The 18,451-nt window shown below is 29.4% G+C and overlaps 1 protein-coding gene across 6 annotated transcripts in view; it reads right to left on the bottom strand.

The window, feature by feature from the left end:
• LOC145326381 (uncharacterized) overlaps positions 1-18,451 on the bottom strand; it is a 65,257-nt gene that overhangs the window by 10,337 nt on the left and 36,469 nt on the right. For 5 of the 6 annotated variants that reach the window (XM_080169708.1, XM_080169705.1, XM_080169706.1 and 2 more), the window contains exons 11-17: positions 18,136-18,149; positions 17,703-17,778; positions 17,050-17,128; positions 11,001-11,141; positions 10,550-10,601; positions 6,582-6,672; positions 5,899-5,962 (exon numbers count right to left, since the gene is read on the bottom strand). In XM_080169708.1, the coding sequence (XP_080025834.1) occupies positions 5,899-5,962; positions 6,582-6,672; positions 10,550-10,601; positions 11,001-11,141; positions 17,050-17,128; positions 17,703-17,778; positions 18,136-18,149 (517 nt within the window). Of the gene's footprint in view, positions 1-1,798; positions 3,143-5,898; positions 5,963-6,581; positions 6,673-10,549; positions 10,602-11,000; positions 11,142-17,049; positions 17,129-17,702; positions 17,779-18,135; positions 18,150-18,451 lie in introns of those variants that run through there. The other variant, XM_080169707.1, reaches the window with a different exon arrangement.

Genomic DNA, 18,451 nt, shown 5'->3' with positions numbered 1-18,451 from the left:
ATGCATCATCAGAAATTAGATGAAGGGAGATGTGATAACAGTTTCCTTATATGTATAAAAGTAACAGGATCTGTGTGTGTCTGTCTTTCTGTACTGAAAAAGTCCTTAGGGAAAAAAATATGCCACCCCCCTTTAAGGACTTCCAAGATGGGGAGGGAGGTAAAGGGTTGATTAACCCCCCCCCCCTAAAAAAATGTTACCACCCCCCAAATAAAAAATCTTGGACGCCCTTGAGAATTTGTTTTTCTACCTAAAAAATAAGGTAAACATCTGGAGTCAAATTCTACCTACCACTTCTTCAAGTGCCATAGAGGCCTCTAGAGGAGTAGCCGCTAGTAGTAGAGTTGTAGAAGTCATATCGGGTAAGTTATTGCAAATGTAAGAAAGTATAAGCATAAAAGTGCATGTTTTAAAGGGTAATCTTTTTTCACCTTTACTTTTTTTAACTTATTTTTAAAAGTTCTTAATATTCTATATGTTTATAAAAATTTCCCATGCAAAATACTTGTTTACTGATACCTATATACCTGATACATGACGACATGCACAAATAAAATGTAATTATACTAGGTTTTCACTCCTACACTTTTGGAGGGAGTGGGGGGCAAGCAAGGTAAGCAAGCTGGGATAAAACCACCCCACGACAAAACTTCCCAAAATAGTTCAAACCATTTGGACCACCATTTTTCGAGATCTTTAGCTTTAGATGAAAAAAACCTTACTACTTTATATTATAAGTGAATCTATTATCTAACAAGGCTAAACATTACATGTACACATAGTGTGTAATTAAACGATATACATGCAAATAACAAATAATGGAGAAATAAGGAAGATATCATTAATTATAAAATCAAGGATAGAAAATAGAAGCATTTCGTAACCTTTTTGTTTAACCCTCTATTTATAGATTTTTATTTTTAACGTAAATTTATTTTTAGAAAAACCATATTGCAGTATCCTTCTTATTTCCAATATATCAAAATGTACCGTTTTAGGTCTAACGTTTTTAGGTCGTTGTATGTTTAGTTATTTTGCAATACTGAAATTATATATAAGATACCTTGATTACTGAATTTTTAAAGATTGATAAAATTTGTATGCATTTTTAAAACTTTTAATGCACTATAGTAATGATATATGTAAAGGCTAACTGATACATTGTATATTGCAGCCAAAATTTAAAGCAGATGACCTAATAACGGGACACAACAATAAATATAATAAACAAATATGTGCAACAGATAAAGCAACATCATGCGACTATAAATAATAGATTATACACTGTTCAAATGTCTTCCCATGTAATGAAATATTATTACAATCTTAGTAATTCCAGATTATTTTGTGCGGATGTATTTTCATGCATTTATTTATTTTGGGTAGGGTGACGGTCACTTAAGGGGTGTTTCGTCGTATTTTCACAGTAGCTTTTTCCCTACTTCTAGCCCTTGTGGGGACAATCGCCTAATCCTGCGGGGCAATCACCCACCCAACTTAACCTAACCTAACCTAAAATAACCTATCAAAAACAAATTCCCAAATACGACAAAACGCCCCTTAAGAGGCGTTGTCCCGAATGGGACTATACCCTTTATTTTTTCTATGCTAAATTTTCCTAAACTAATGATTTGCAGCCTTGATAAACTAAGATAATAATAATATTGCAAATCAGAAGCTTCACAAATAAAAATAATTAAATGGTGTAATTTTTCTAGTGTATATATTCTATTAATACAATATGTATCATAAATAAATAATTTTATACTAAAGGTTCATGCAAATAAAGAAAAAAAACTTCAGGTTTAAAAATTCTATATTTCTACAAATAAAAGCAACAATTATAGTAAATAAATACTGTAAATTTACAATTATAAAGTTATTACAAGGACTAGTGTTTCAAATACTTTAAGGTTTACATTAAAAAGTAAAAAGGTATAAAAAACAGTACAAAATATCATTTAATGAGTATTCTTATATTAAAATAAATGGTGATTATATTTTATTTTATTAATGGCTAACAACATTACAAGAACATAACCAAAGACCAGTTTTGGAGATTCCTAAGAACATTTCTTTAAATTTAAATTAATTTGGCTTTATTTAAAAAAATTTCTAAAATATTTTACTAAAGAAAAGTAAAATATTTTTGTTTGCATAACTCTTTTAAAAATTTAAATTTTTCTCTGAAAGATCCTTCACTTTTGTCAAGTTATTGGTTCTTTGTTTGCAGAAAAAATCAAATTTTCATATAAGATGCAACCATATTGAAAACCATTGTTGATAAATTTTTATAAATATTAGGAGTGTAAAAGACTTAATGTCAAGATTAAATAATGTTAATGTCAACAATAGGTCTTTCACAATACTTTGCAAAGTAATAATTTTAATAATAATCGATAATACAAGATTTTTAAAAAATATAAAAAATAAAACTCTTGCCAATAAAAAAATTCTAAACTAATATACAATTAAGACAATATTATTTACAATGCTTTTAAATAGATTAAGAGTATAAAATATCACTATAAAAATAATACAAGCGGCATTTTTGGCAAGAGATAAAGCTAGTAGATGACTAGACTTTGTTGGTTTGAAAAATATACATTTTAGTGTGAATTCATTTCCGCATATGTATCATATAAGCAAATTATCAAAACCACTAATTTTAACAACAGCATGCAATACCTCTTTCCCTTCCCACCACTCTCATTACTAAACACTAATTCTTTTTCGCTATTGTGTATATGCGGAAATGAATACACACCCATCACTATGCCCAATACCATTTAACTAGACGGTTTTCTACCATTTCTGATTGTATTTTTCAGTCAAAAGTTCTTCACTTTATAAATATATGTAAATACTTGAAAAAGCATTAAAAAAACATAATTTTTTTTAACAAATAACAAAAGCTCGCTAAAAGCCATACAAAAAATAAACTTTGATTTTAATTGATGTATTTTGTGGATGAGATTACTTAGAACTTGATGATTTGGTTAATCCAGTCGCTGAACTTTGATATTCTCGTGTATACTCCTGGTTGGTTTTTCTCAGCGCAGCCAATGCCCCAGCTGATGACCCCGGACAGCCTGAACCTGCCGTCTGGGAATCTGACCGACATGGGTCCGCCAGAGTCGCCCTGCAAATAGCCGGTCAATTGTCTGTTCTTTCAACGTTATTATTTGCGTTCAAAAAAAGGTAAGGTGGTAAAAAAAAACTATTTATATAGCGGCCTAATTCTTTTGAATAGTTCGAACCTAGTAATAGTGTCTAACTTTTTATCTTCGTGACGTAACAAAAATCCATCTCTTTTTAGGGGTTTCCTTTCCCACCTTCCCTCTCATCCTTCGATTTTTGTTACGTCACAAAGATAAAAAGTTAGACACTAATACTAGGTTCGAATAGTTCCTACGTTGATTTGAAATGTAAAAAATATAATCCTTAAAACTTCAGCTAAAATAATAGTTGGACCATTAAGTCAATTTACTGAAGAATTGAACTATATTTTGTTAATTAAAGACAAGTTAATGAACTTAAAATTTGCATTTGAAATAAGGTAAATTGATGAAAATTTGTTCTGAGTACTGTTCTATATCTAGAATTTGTTCTGTAAATTGTCATAAGTATGATATTGTAGATAGAAAAAGAAGAAAATGAAAATAATATTTTAAGTTAATCTTAACAAAATAAAGATTAACTAGAATTTAAGGGGTATTTACTTTTGATCCCTTCAAAAAAAGATTAGCTAATAAAGGATCCACAAATTCTGTAATTTGAATGTACAGAAACCAGACCATATCGAAAGACAACCTTTATTACAATAATATCTTTCAAATCTTAAAATTATTTAAAACCAAAAGGCACAACTTCAAAAACTTTTGGACATTTATCTATTTGGTCCAGGCTTTCTAATAAATAACTTTAAATTGAGATTTTTAAGCTATCTTTTTTTTTAAGTTGTCTTGTATCTGTATTTCTACAAGCTAGATAAATATCCATAATAAAAAAAATATAAAAAATGTAAAAATACTGTAGATAGAGAAAGAAGAATATTTTGAAATAAAAGCATAAAGATGAATCTTGTTTTCTTCCCTTTTGATGTACATATATACATATGTAGATAGTAAGCTTTTAACATTAGAATAGAAAATAGATTTATTTCAAAAACAAAATTCATGAATGATAGAGAAATAAGATAAAGTTGGTAAAAATGTTAAAATGTAGTTATTAATAAGTAGAAACAGCGTAAAGTGCTTCAAAAAATGACGTCATACAATACAAAGTACCAATGATAGGCCAGTATAAATTGTAATTGACTAATATTAAAATTTATACTGGCCTCTCATTGGTCACTTGTATTGTATTGTCATTTTTGGCGGCACTTTACGCTGTTTCAATAAGTAGTAAAAATGCAATATGTTAGTATTTTACTGTAAGATAGAGAAAGAAGGCAAATACAAAAAATCTAATAAAAGTTATAATAGATCCTGAAAGTGAAAGAAGGCATAATATAAAATAAAAATGTATTCTTTAGTTATCGAATAGTTTAGGCGCTCGCTTATACTTCTTAGGTTAGATTATCAAAAGCCTATCTGCAGTATAATTAAAGATTTGGTCATTTGAATACCACCTAATGTCCAAGATGGAGGGTAAAGAGGTAAAGGGTTACACCCCCCCCCCCCCTAAAAAAACCACATCTATTCCCATCAAATTTTGAGAAATAAATTTGATTACTCGCCTCAAACCTTTGGTACCGAATATTTTACCACTCCCCACCACCCCCCCCCCCTAAAAAAAACTCCTTGCGTGCACCTTAGTGTCAAGGTTTTTCTATGAGGTTGGATTAAATTATGACTTCTGTTGGGACAGGTTTAGGAATGTGATAAGTAGGATAATAATTCCCTACCTATGGCTGTATTCAATTCTTATTCATGGAATTGGACACACTATAGTCAACATGAGAACAACATTCATGTGAAAGTAATTCATTTTTTCCTCATTATGGTACAAAAAGAGTTGAGCATCTCATCTTCCTTCTTTTATATTTTTTTGCAATTTTTCTAGGAAAATGATCCAATCTGCCACACGGTCAAAATGTCAGTGTCAAATCAGGGAAAGGATGGTGAAATAGAAAATTATTTTCTCTGATATTAAGGGGTGTTTCAAATAAACCCTACAGTTTTGGTAAAAGAAATTCATGTTCAAGCAATGACAATAAGAAAACAATAGTTTGAATATACTCACCTCTTAAGAGCACTACAGCTTGAGACTTCGAGATTAAAAATTCAATAGTGTTTTCTTATTGTCATTGCTTGAGTATGAATTGAATTATTTTTTGATCAAATCTGTAGCGTTTTTATTGAAAAAAGTGAACCCTTTAAAAAGATACTTAATTTTATATATGTATAAATTTTATGGGCAGGATAATTTATCATCTAATTACCTATCCTTGTATCTATGGTGTCAAATTATAGAAAGATATATTCAGTTATTTGCAGATTTTCACATTATTTTATTTTTTTTCAAATAATTTTGAATTTAGGTAAAGTTAAGTATTTTTGTTGTTTAAATAGGATATACAAAGGTTTACTCGCATTTCCAATATGATCCCTATTAATAGTTATAGAATAAAATTGGATATTATGACAGGGGAAAAATTGTCTTAAATATAGGTTGCTAACATGGACATCATTTATAGGTCATATAGTTCATCCAGTAGGAGGGGAGGAGATAAAGGGGGATGAGGGGAGCCTATCTTTATTTTTACGAGTTTTGCTTTATTAGACTACATGATAATCTGGTGTTAGATCCAAGTAATAATATTTAAAATTTGTCATTGTAGTCAATTGTCAAATATTTTGTCAAAGTCAAAGATACACAAATTAATTATTTTACCTCGCAAGAGTCCTTTCCTCCTTCCCTGTATCCAGCACAGATAAAGATATTTGGAATATGCTCTCTGAAAATATAAACAATGATGGTATTATTTAATAGAAGCGAAGCTATGGTTTTCTTAATCTAAAGTAATATTACACTGACATATACTTTTCAATTCTCATTTAAAATACATTTCCTTAAAACATTGCCTTATTTTCTTCCAGTTTTAATTGTTTTTTTGTTTATATTAATCTACTTTTATTTTTTTTACACCAATCAAGAACGTTCAATGGGGGAAGGGGGGGGGGGGTTGCCGTACGAATACTTCCCTCCAATAAATAGTCAAAAAGAGAATTTTTTTTTTATTTTAGCTTCGTCAGTAATAGTATTTACTAAATCTTTTTCTTGAGAAATTATATTTTTATTCGTTTATTGTTTGTTGTTTTCTTCTTTTATTCTCACGAATTTTTTATATAATTTCTTTTATATTCAGACTGGATAAATTAAAATTTTACATGGTACAAAAAGTATGTACTGACAGCAGGGACGTCCAAGCTTTTTATCTTGAGGGGGTAAAATGGAAGATTTTATAGGTTTGAGGGGTCACCTAATGTACTTTAAAAATTTTGAGTGGGGTAAAATCTACCCCCACCATTGGACGTCTATTACTGACAGACAAACGTCCTGTTACTATGGCTCACCTGTATCCAGCTTTTTCATACATGCCCTCACACTGAGTATTATTTATAATTGGCAGAGATACTTCTTGTAGCACACTGGGTAGGGGTCCATCTTAAATAAAATAATCTGTTAATTTATAAAACAACAGGATCTTTTCTTTGTTATTATAATTCCTTTTAGATCAAACCGTCCTTTCAATCATTCTACGTAAAAACTCGTGTCAATAAAAAAAACATCGGTATTTACATTTCTGCAGAAAGCCTCTTTGAAAACCAATAACATAATTTGTCTTCGTGTTATTACTGATTTGATTCTGTTAGAAAAGATTGATTTGTTAGCCGTTAATGATTTTTAAATACATGTGTCATATACGTACTACTTAAAATTCTTTTCTTATCTAGAAATAAAAATCAAACTATAATATTATTATAATTCTAAAATCATAGTTTTCTTTGATAATAAAATTGTACACTTTGATAAATCAAAGTCCTTGAATATTAATTGTAATAAATGCAAGGTAAAGAAAAAATATTTGATAAAAATGTTTGTGTAGGTATATTATAATCTTTTATTAATCTATTGGATTAACCTATTCTTAAGAATGTATTTCATGATATTGATCATAATATATTAGAGCTCACTAAGAGTTATTTCACTAGGTACCCACGATGTTTAATGCAACTTCTTGCTGTTGTGGAAGGTTTAGTGTTTTAGTTAGGACCAAAACTCGTCATTCTAGAGATATTAAAAAAGCACACAGCTGCTATGTCTGGCACGTAATAAGAATGGATTGAAAGAGAAAGACAACGTAAGTAGATACAGTTAGCTAGTATCTGTTGTATATTATATAACTTATGACTAGAGGTAAGAGTAACTGAACCCAACTTAGGTTACTGGAAAATACTTCAAGCATCAAACCAAAACATCAACCTTGTTAGGTTTTGACAAGCAAAGATCATTATTTCAAAGTTTCATTAAAAAAAAACATTTTAATTTTACATGTAAAACTATTATTTGTATATTTTTTTGTAATTAACATGGGTAATTTAATTAAAATCAACTTAAAAAATAGCTTATAATTGTTATATTATAAATTCTATTAACTAAATTAAAGTACCTCAGAATTTAATAATGTTTAATCAAATACACTTTGAATTAATTATAAACGCCCTACTTTAATAATGAAAATAATTACATGGTATTCAGAATTTTCGTTTACTTAAATTTTACCCTTCAAAACATATTATTTTATTACTTTTTTAACATTTCTCATAAGCTATCAGATTTAACTGTTAATATAATTTAGCCTAGAATTACAAGAAAGGTAGCTTAAGAAAACTATCAAAGTAGGAATTGATGATTTTTATCAACTTTTTATAAGGTTGAGATTATTAAATTGCAAATATGTAATGATATTTCCGGATTTTTGTTATTTCTCTGTTTACCATTATAAAAGGGTTAAACAATTAAAAAGATCAACATAGAAATTCAAAGGCACTATATTCTATTCAGTTATAATCCTTTAATGAACCATAACATACTTAATATGAATAAAACTTATCTTTAAAATGGAACTTGTAAAACTTATCAGAACTTTGGTTCAGATATTTGCGCTAGGCATATTTGTTTTTCAAATGCAAAACTCCATCAGGAAATACATAAGCAGGCCTGTGGTCCAGCAAAGCTCAACCACAACTTTTGATGCCATACCTAAACCTGTCATTTTTGTGTGTGAAGATGGCCAATTTAACTATGAAAAAGCCAGGCAGAATGGATACAAATCCTTCTCTCGATTCAACCTTGGAATACTATCTGATACCACAACTATTTCATGGAGAGGTAAGAATGGAAATCTTTCTTTCAAAGAGTTACAAGAGGACATATTTGATTATGACTATTCTACTTTTGTTCATCAAACCTCTCTGACTGGAGATGACTACAAATGGACGGATGCTCCTGCAGATTTAGTTTACTTTATACCACAAAAGTTTTGCATGAAACCAAAACAAACACTGAAAGGAATAAATTTTCGATCCACAAAAAAATCTTTCCTGTACCTGGATGACCCAGAAAAGACTAACGGCTTGCGCATTACCAGAATTGACAGTTGGAAGGGTGAATTGGGACCAACAGGAAATCTGACCTTCAATGGAAAACTCTATGAGGTTCAGATTAGCATTCATGACTCCAAAGTTCATGATGGCCTAACATGCACTGATTATAAGAAGATTGGAACCAGCTATGGAGAATGTGTTGAAAATGAGTTCAAGAGGGAACTACTAGGATGGTTTGGATGTTTACCACCTTGGTTCCCTAAAAAGATTGAAAACCTTGACTGCAGTGATGCTAAGACTGCTAACACTCCTGGCTTTGATGCATTAGTTGAGATCATAAAACTGATCAAAGGACTTGACTTAAAGGTTGCTGAATCCTGCCTGCCCCCATGTACAACCATGAGCTGGAAACTGAAAGAGCTGTACCATCAAACTAATGTTGAGAAGTATTCCTACATTGAACTGAAAATCATGGACAATATAATTGTTTACACGGATGTTTGTGCTTATGATGTGTTTAGCCTAGTTGTAGATTTAGGCAGCAGTATTGGATTATGGTTGGGCCTTTCTGCTGTTGGCATCTTTGACTACTTATTTGACTTTTATGCCTATGTTCAAAGCAAACTAACCAACAAAATTTAAACTTAATGGTTCAACAGAGCATAAGTGAGCATTTTCTTTCATTTAATTGCTGTTTTTAAAATGTTTTAAGCCCAATATTTGCACTTAATTTCTAATAAAGGATTTTCACTTCATTTGGAATATTTATGTTCAGCTTTAATAGGTGGGTAGTATCACTATAAATGTATATCATTAGTTAATCGTGCACTTGGTTTAATTCCTATTTTTATTTTAAGCCATATTCAAATGAAAATCATGATTGAGATTAGTCTACAACTTATAACTCTAATTGTCTCTAATATAAAGAGAAACAAATTTTGATTCTATAGCAAAAATGAAAAGTTTTTATAACAGATTGAGAATTAATTTCCTCTTTTGCTGACATTAGATCTGGAATCAATAATTTCATATCAAAGGAATATGTTTATATAAAGTGAAGAATTAATTTAATATCTTATAATATAAAGTAGTAAATTATTTTGTGTAAAGCAAAATATCTCAAAAATTGTTGGCATAATTTAGGAGAAGTTTTATAAATGTCCTATGTTGGGTTTAGGTTATTTTCTTACCTTCCCTGACCTCCACTAGAGGCTAGTGACATGTGTTAGGATATTTTCAAGAAAAAAAACCTAGAAACGCAATAGAAGCATGAAAATATTGTTATATTTATATATAGAAATGAATTCTATAAAATGTAAACAAAAAAAAACATTTTGGTAGGTAATGCAATTTTTTATATGCTTTGAAGTTTTGTAGGAACATAAAATTAATTGAAATAAGAGCGCAATCATTGAATAGCAAACAAAATTTTATTTCGAAAGAAAATTGTTATTAGGAATGTAATGACAATGCCAATAAATCACTATATCACTGAATTAAAAAAAAAAGATATGAAGTAATATTACGTACAACTTAGAATTAAGAATCTGCGCCTCTAGTAAGAATTAACAGAACACTTAAACACTAACAGTAACTTTGATTTGTATATTATGTACATTTTTACTTTTAAAAATGACAAAGAAATACTTACTATTTACTATACCTTTTGGTATTAATTAAGTACTAACTAACCGTCTAAATTTTATACTTTGCCTTATAAGAAACCTTTTAAAAATACAACTTAACCTAATCTTAGGTTAAATATGTAGGTTTAATCTTATCTGGATTGGACCTATGGTAATAATTCTTACTTTGACAGAAAAATAAAGAAACTTAAGATTAAGAAATTTATTTTAAGGGCTATGATTTACCAAATTGATAAAATTACAAGAATTTTTATCCAAACAGAATCCCTAGGCCTTTAACAAACTTACCTTCATATAATCTACCCCAGCCAGTGACCCAAGCTGTTTCTCCAACCAAATCCTAAATAATAATAAAATTTATAATTTCCTTTAGGTTTTAAATGTAAAAATATGATGTTTTTATTCATTTCCCTTTAACCACTCGTTAACCACCCTAGCAATCAAATTCTTAACTTTTTTTTAAAGATGCTTTATATATTTTTAGTAAGATTTTTGCAAATTTTTAGTAGAGTAATCCCAACCTCTTTTCTTTTTACCCCTCCCCTCACACACACATAAAGACACATGAGTCGTTAGAACTATCAGTTTAAATAGACGTACTTAGTAAAATGTATTAGACATAATAATGAATGTAAATGTCGTCATTTTAAAAGATTTCTCCAAAACAATTTATCTATTGATATATCTATTATTAATTCAGTATTTATGTCTGTCTGTCTGTCTGTGTGTGTGTGTGTACCTCATCACTGTCAGGAATACAGACAGGTATAATATTTGGCTGGAACTCGACAGGTTCATGGAACCTTAGCAGGGCCAGGTCATACTCGAAGGTCTTGGGATCAAACTTCTGGTGGGTGATAACGATGGCCACTTTTCTGTCCTGCAAATATATAAAAAAAAGTTAATATAAGACAAAAAAAAATTGTGTTAAAGCTAGGTACACCTATTTTCTAATCTTTTGAAATATGTGAATAAGATATACCTAATTATTTTTGTAGGATCTTTATGTCCATAATATAACAGTTATCCGTTCGCATGATTATTAGTCGATTTCACAGGGCTCAAGTAAAATCTAAAATTTTACTTTAAATCAACAACAAAATTAATTCTGGTGACAGACATCCAGTAGTCCGAGAATGTACTCAAGGTTTAAAAAGTACAAGGATAAATAAGCACTACAATACTGCTTTTAAAAGTAAAAATATCGTTGTTAGTAAATAAACCATAAGAAAAAGCTTTAAAACTCGAGAAAAACTTATATATACTGTACAAAATCGGACCCTAAGTTTGCCTGTCATCCTTTTCATTGACCCTTAACATATTCCCAACATAAAAGGTTTACAATGCAACAATGCTTTAATAATGTTTCTATTGTTTCAATACATTCAAGACATGTGTGTGCTATCACTTTCGCTTCATAATAGCAAAAAAAAAGTAAAAATAGCCAACAAATTAAAAGGTTTGAATAATGATTAGAAGTGATAGTTTATGCCTTTGTAATGATTTGCTGCCCTGATTATGTGAAACATTTGCGGAATTTAATTTACACTTGATGAAAACATTACTTTTTATAACAACATTTCAACATTGTTTAATGAAATCAACCAAACAGAATCATCGAATAGTAAAAGGTAGAGGTCAGTCGAGCATCCAATAGTTTTAGGGGATATGTGCATTATAGGTAAGACGTTAAAAATGGTTATATGCATTTAGTCTGATATCAATTAGGGGGGGCGGGGGGATTTGATTGTATGGACTAAAAGTTTTAAAAATACAATCTTTTATTGGTTGACTTTAAAACTTTGGGTTCTTTTATTTGGTTGTACAAACCTTTTTTACAGAATTTTGTTTATCTTAATTTATGTTTAACATCAATTCATCGTTCTTTGTCTTATCTCTTTAGCTCCCTGGATGTAATTAATATATAAATGTAAGGATGATAACACGGGGTTTATATTTAGGATTTAAGACAAATTTCTCACAATAAGAGGGTAGGATAATACAAGTAGCTGGTTTGACAATGTAATCAATCACTCTATATCATAAAATAGCATAATGTATGTCTGTGTCCTCAACAAGATCTCGTAGACAGCTTAAATGATTTTAGAAAAGCTTAAAATTGCTTCTTTTTTTTTAGTTGTTTAGAGGTCACCAATGATTTTATGGTAAATCACGAAACCTTGTGAAGAAAAATATTTTAAAAAAGAATTTATTTTATTTTCTATTTAACAATAGCTCTCGTTATCAAGAGAAAAAATAAAATTTTCTTGCATTTATATCAAAGTTAATTGTAGTTAAATAGTTTTATTTCACACAACTATTGTTTATTGTAGTGTTTACTATTTCGGGTGTGTAATTTCTTCCAAAAAAGTAAAAAAAAATCTAAACGCCACTTTATTCTGGATACCCAATGGGATGGTTTAGAATCCGATACAACCTTGTTCAGCAAAAATTGACCCTACCTGACACTAAATTATTACAATTAGGCCTTTTTATGATCCATCAGGTCTTTTGTCTTTAGGTCTTTACATACACATACACACAGAGCTTACATTACAAACTGTCTTTTAACTTTGCTTTACTTTCCTCATTGAATACCTTTTACCACTAATATGCTATTGTGTCTTTTTGCAATATGGAACATTGTGATAAAATGCGAAAGTGGGTGCACATCATTCTGTTCAACATATAATTTTCATATTTAACATAAATATTTGCAGTTGTTTGCATATTTATAAGCTATTCTATAACTCGATTCTCATAATTTTAAAATGACAAAAACTGGTCAATAATAATTTAGATTAAAAAAATTCATTATTATGCCAGGGTCTATTGAAACTCCCAGACAAAGATTTTGCTACCAAAGGCTGTTTCAATTCAGTCTAAAATCCTGTTTATCTAAAGCGGTCATCACAACATTTCAGAGATCTTAAGTGGAAAACAATTGATAGTAGACAAAATAACAACGTAATTAAAATTATTGGTGGAAAATTCTATTAGTTAGCACAGTTCAATTTGTATTTAATTTAAACCTCCAAAGATTTCAAGCCAATGAATAGGAGAACAGATTTTCAAGTTAATGTGATAATTATCATTTCATTTTTTTACAGATTAGCTAACAACATTTAAAAACCTTTAAAAAAAGAGAAAACAATTTTATTATAAACGTAAGGAAAGTGTTTTTTTGCTGCTATTGAATGACATTGAAGGTTTATGCTTGAAAGTTTTTTTCTAAATAAACTTAATTTTAGCAATAACATTCTTAATTTTAGTGTTTATGTGATGAAGCTAATATTACTTAAACTAACAATTATGAATATACACTTAATATTCAGTAAAAACTAGAAAATTGTTGTGGGTACGGCATAGAGTAATTGCTCTTTATTTGTCGCATTGGTGGTAGTTGCGTAGAGGTTAATTGGGTACATGGCGTTCCTGCAGCTGGCAGAAATACATCTGGATGTTTTTTTGTCAAAATGTAAAAACCTCTGCCAAAAATACAGTCATACTTAAAGTAACCGCCATAAATACATCTAATACAGGCATTTATACATCCAAAATTGTCAATTTTACATCTATTTCTTGCCAATTTTACATCTAAACTTTTTTATATGTCATAAATACATCCTATACATTTTAATTAATAATAAACAATAGTGAACTGTATAGTAGACATTTATTATAAATACAAGAACATGCATACATGAGAGCCAAATACTTGTTAATACAGAAAAATCACGCATCAAAGGAAAAGGCCTAAAATTATCCTAAATTGTTAAAAATACATTATTAACAATTGATATTTTGTTTTAAAAAGTTACCTTTTTTTATAAATATAAAGAAAATTTTAATTTTTTCTTATTGTCTATGCTAAATATTGCCTAATATCAAAATTTTTGATGATTTAGGTTATGAAATGGGTAAACAGGGAAAAAGGAATAAGTTATAGAATAAAGATTTCAAACATTTAACCATAATCTAATATATTAATTATGTATATTCTTGTAGTATAAATATCTACTAGGTATACAGTTTACTATTGTTTATTATTGATAAAAATGTACAAGATGTATTTTTGACATATAAAAAAATTTAGATGTGAAATTGGCAAGAAATAGATGTATAATTGACAATTTTGGATGTTTAAATGCCTGTGTTAGATGTATATTTGTCAGGGTACCTACGATATATGGCAAATTACTGTCGAATTTACATCCAGACAAACAATTTTGACAAAAATACATCCACTGTATTTCTGCCAGTTGCAGGAACGGCAACGTCCCGGTTAATTAGAACGTCTTTGCTCATTATTCTTAAGAATTTTCCAATTTTACTTTTTTCATTCCAAAAATAATATTTTTAATATTTGCTTTTTTTGCTTTCATTAGTTATAAAAAAAACTAATAATTGCCTTGTCTATCTAATATTTCATCTATAGAATATACGTTTAAATTGCTATTTTTGTTACATTCTAGAAGCACGTATTACATAATCATTCATTGTAGATGAATTATAGCTTTAAGCATAAATGTATGTAGAATGTATTTATAGTTAAGAAAAAACATCAGGAAATTTGAATTGACTACAGTTTGCTTTTGCAGCTTATTAGTAACCCTGTGAGGGAAGAAAGTGGCTCAAAAAAAATTCTGACGTCATAAAAATAAGGGATGAGAAGAGGAGGAGTAGGAAAGAAAACCACTAAAAAGAGATGGATAATCCATCATTTTTATGACGTCATATGCTGATTTTTGAGCGACTTTTCCCCACACGTAACTTGTTTGTGGAGAATGCTATTAATTTTATTTAAGATGGTTAATCATACGTGAACCTAAATTTGGCTTGAACTCTTAGATTATACATTATTTTTAATTATATCAAGATATTTTGATATTTTATCAACTTGTAATGCTTTGTTAACTTGTTAAGTTCCTAAAGTTTTTGTTTTTGGCCCCGTCAGGTGTTATAGCATCATGTTAATTCATTAAAAAATCAATCCTTGTGTCTACTTATCACATTTATAAATTCAACCAATTATGGTAGAAAAAAAAAGGTTGAGGTAAAGCCAAAGCAATATAGTATCTCAAGTATATAAAGGTTAATTCAAACTCCCCACTATACAACATACATTATATATATGTAATTAATGTTACTATGTTTTGCTAACATATCTAAACAAGGACGAGAAACATGAAAAAGACGTTTTAAACTCTACTTGCCAACAAACTCGAAATAGTTGTAAAAATGTTGTGCAGTTGATTTCTTAAAATGAAGGGTATATTTTTCAGAGAGTTAGGGGACAATGGGCTGTTTAGTACACTAGTCACCAAAGTTTTACAATAACGTTTTCTTATTCGTTTTTTTAAAACAAAATTGGGGACTTTTATTGAATTTTGATTGGTTGGTTTATTAAGTTCAGTTTTCAAAGTTGTTAACCAATATCTCAATCTACAGAAGGGTAATTTTATGTTCCATCAATGGGGATGTACATTTTACTATAACTTATCGGAATTTGTCTTATCCCTTCAGATCCCTGTCCATTTTGTATATTTATTTCGTGCAGATTCTAGAGTAGCTAAACTCGGCTAAACAAAAAAACGTAGGAGAAAATGACTGCAATAAAAAGAGGGAAATTGGTTTGAACTTCCCCTTGAAATTATAATTATTTACAAACAATACATTGTAACATTGTGTTACACATTGTTGTATAGGTTGTTGTTCAGACATGGATAGATAATGGAGAAGAAAAAAATAATTATATGTCTGAAATTCTATGCAGTTGTCATGTTAATCGTGTACATCACCAATTTTTGTTTGTCTGTTAAGGACTGGCTTATGAAGCGATTGAGTTCTCCATTTTAGGAAATTTTTACATAGGTCAAAGGGTGGTTTTAGGCTACTTACCTACTCTCTCCCTCCCCTTTTAGAATACAGAGCCACTAGATGCTAGGGGTGTTTCCGATGGTTAATTTTACCGTGCCTTTGTTTTACATCTGAGGGGTTTTATAAAGTTTGTTTGATTCACTTTTATATTTCATAAAAATAATGTGTTTAAGTCTGATTCAGACCTTATACTTTAATGAGCAGAATAAGTATTCCCTTTAACAATTAGGGATCTTAAGGGATGAGTTAATGGACGAAAAATCAATGCACAACATTGCACATCTCAATGAAGATGAACAAAATTGAATAAAACTTGGAAACTACAATATTTCATAATATTTCCAAAATTTTAAGCCTAAGACTGAGAAAACTTTGGGTACTTGCTAAATTTACTTCCCTTCTTCCCTGATGACAACAAAGAAACAAAGTTGTTAAGAATGAATAAGAAACTGCAGTACATTTTATATAGACTTGTCTTTTGTTACAAATGATGGATGAAATTTGAGAACAATAAATTCAAATGACTTGTTTTATTATGATTAATTAGTGTTTGTTTATTGTTTACTCTGGTTCTTAACATTTTAGAATAGTCTCGAGTTATATAAATACAGGTAATGTTATTATGACAAACAATTCTAAGTAAATATTTCCCCACAACCCACTTTCCTTATTTCCCCCCTTCTTACCAACATCCCTTCAGTTCTATTAAAAAACCTAGATAATTAAAAAACCAAAGTTGGACAAATAAAGGTTCCATTATTTAATAAGGATATATTAGTTCAATTTATGCAAGAATAAATGTTTGATATTTAATGACACACAAAAAATTTAAAAAATATTCTTTATTTATTTTAAAATATGGAGGGGGGATTCATGTGCTTTTGAGGGAAACCGCCACAAGATGTTACCTGGAAGGTATAAGGCTCATCATAAGTGTCATCCAGGTCATATTCTCCCATTCTCAATAACAGCTGATCTGGTTCAACTCTAAATGTTAGGCTAGGTAAAGTATTTATTTTTGGATTGGGGTTATTTAATCATCAAAAAGGTTTCAAAATACGAAGTAATACTTGGAGAATTTTATTACTATTTTTACATTTAACTTATACATCCTGATTTCCTAAAAAAAAATTCTAACGTGGGTTTGTATTCTAACTTGTCCGCTGATATGTAAATGGAAATTTATGAGTTTAATTTCTTATGTGTTAGCCATGGCAGACCTAGATAGCTCGGACAATCAAAATATGGAATAATTCTGTAATTATTATAAAAATAAAAGAGTGCGAGTCTGTCTGTGCATACTAAAGGATCTCGCTTATTCGTTGGACCGATATGGTTCTCCTTTACATTTAAGTTTTTCAAAGGTTCTAGGAAGGTTTGTAACTATTTTGGGGAAGTAACCACCCCCCCAATTTTCTTAACTTTTTCTTTTCAAAACTATAATTTAAAGTGTAGGGCCGACTTCCCCCAACCCATTACTTTAACTGCATAAAATGTAAAACCTAATATCTATTTCTCGTACATCCATGTTTTTATACTGCAAAAGAAAATCTATTCCTACCCGTCAACACAATGAGCAGCAGTTATAGCCCAATTCTTGTTCAATAAAGCAGCTCCGCATTTGTGGAGGAAGGTGGCTGAAAATAATGTAACTTTACAAAGTGTCTAAAAAAAAGCCTTGTGACGTCATAAATATGAAGGAGATGAGAGTGAGAAAGAAAATCTCTAAATAAGAGATGGATAATCCCTCATTTTAAAGACGCCACAAGGCTGATTTCTAAGTCACTTTGTAAAGTTACGATAATAATATCAACAGTATAATTTATTGCATCATATTAAAAGTAGCTTTCCACAGATGATAAAATAAAAAATTCTAAGATAAATTCCAGTATAATACTCAGTATGACTCAGAATCGGTTTTAATCTAATGTTGAAAAGTAATAATATAAGATCATTCTTTTAAAATTAAATAATATTAGAATTAAATATTTTACCTGTTCTCCATTGTCTAGCGTAATATTTAATCAAGATTTGTTTAAATAAAATATTTTCAAAAATCAAATAAGTTATTTCATTTTCCAATATTAGGTTTGAAATTTGTTATTCTTATAATTTCTTTAGTTTGTAGCACCGTTAAAAATCCAAACTCTTATTACAATTTTACTAAAAAAATTAGTGGTGTCCAATCTTATAGTCAGTGCAATAATTCTATTTTTACCAAGGATGACAACATACATAAGTATCAAAACACAAAAATTCATGGTTGAAGGGACAACTTAGTTGAGCAGATAGAAAGATAAGAAATATCTG

Source organism: Acartia tonsa, chromosome 8, assembly GCF_053477335.1.
Source record: "Acartia tonsa isolate MP-2025a chromosome 8, ASM5347733v1, whole genome shotgun sequence".
NCBI classification, from domain to species: Eukaryota; Metazoa; Arthropoda; class Copepoda; order Calanoida; family Acartiidae; genus Acartia; species Acartia tonsa.
Note: the sequence above shows the minus strand (reverse complement) of the source record. Positions and strands in the feature narration are given on the sequence as shown.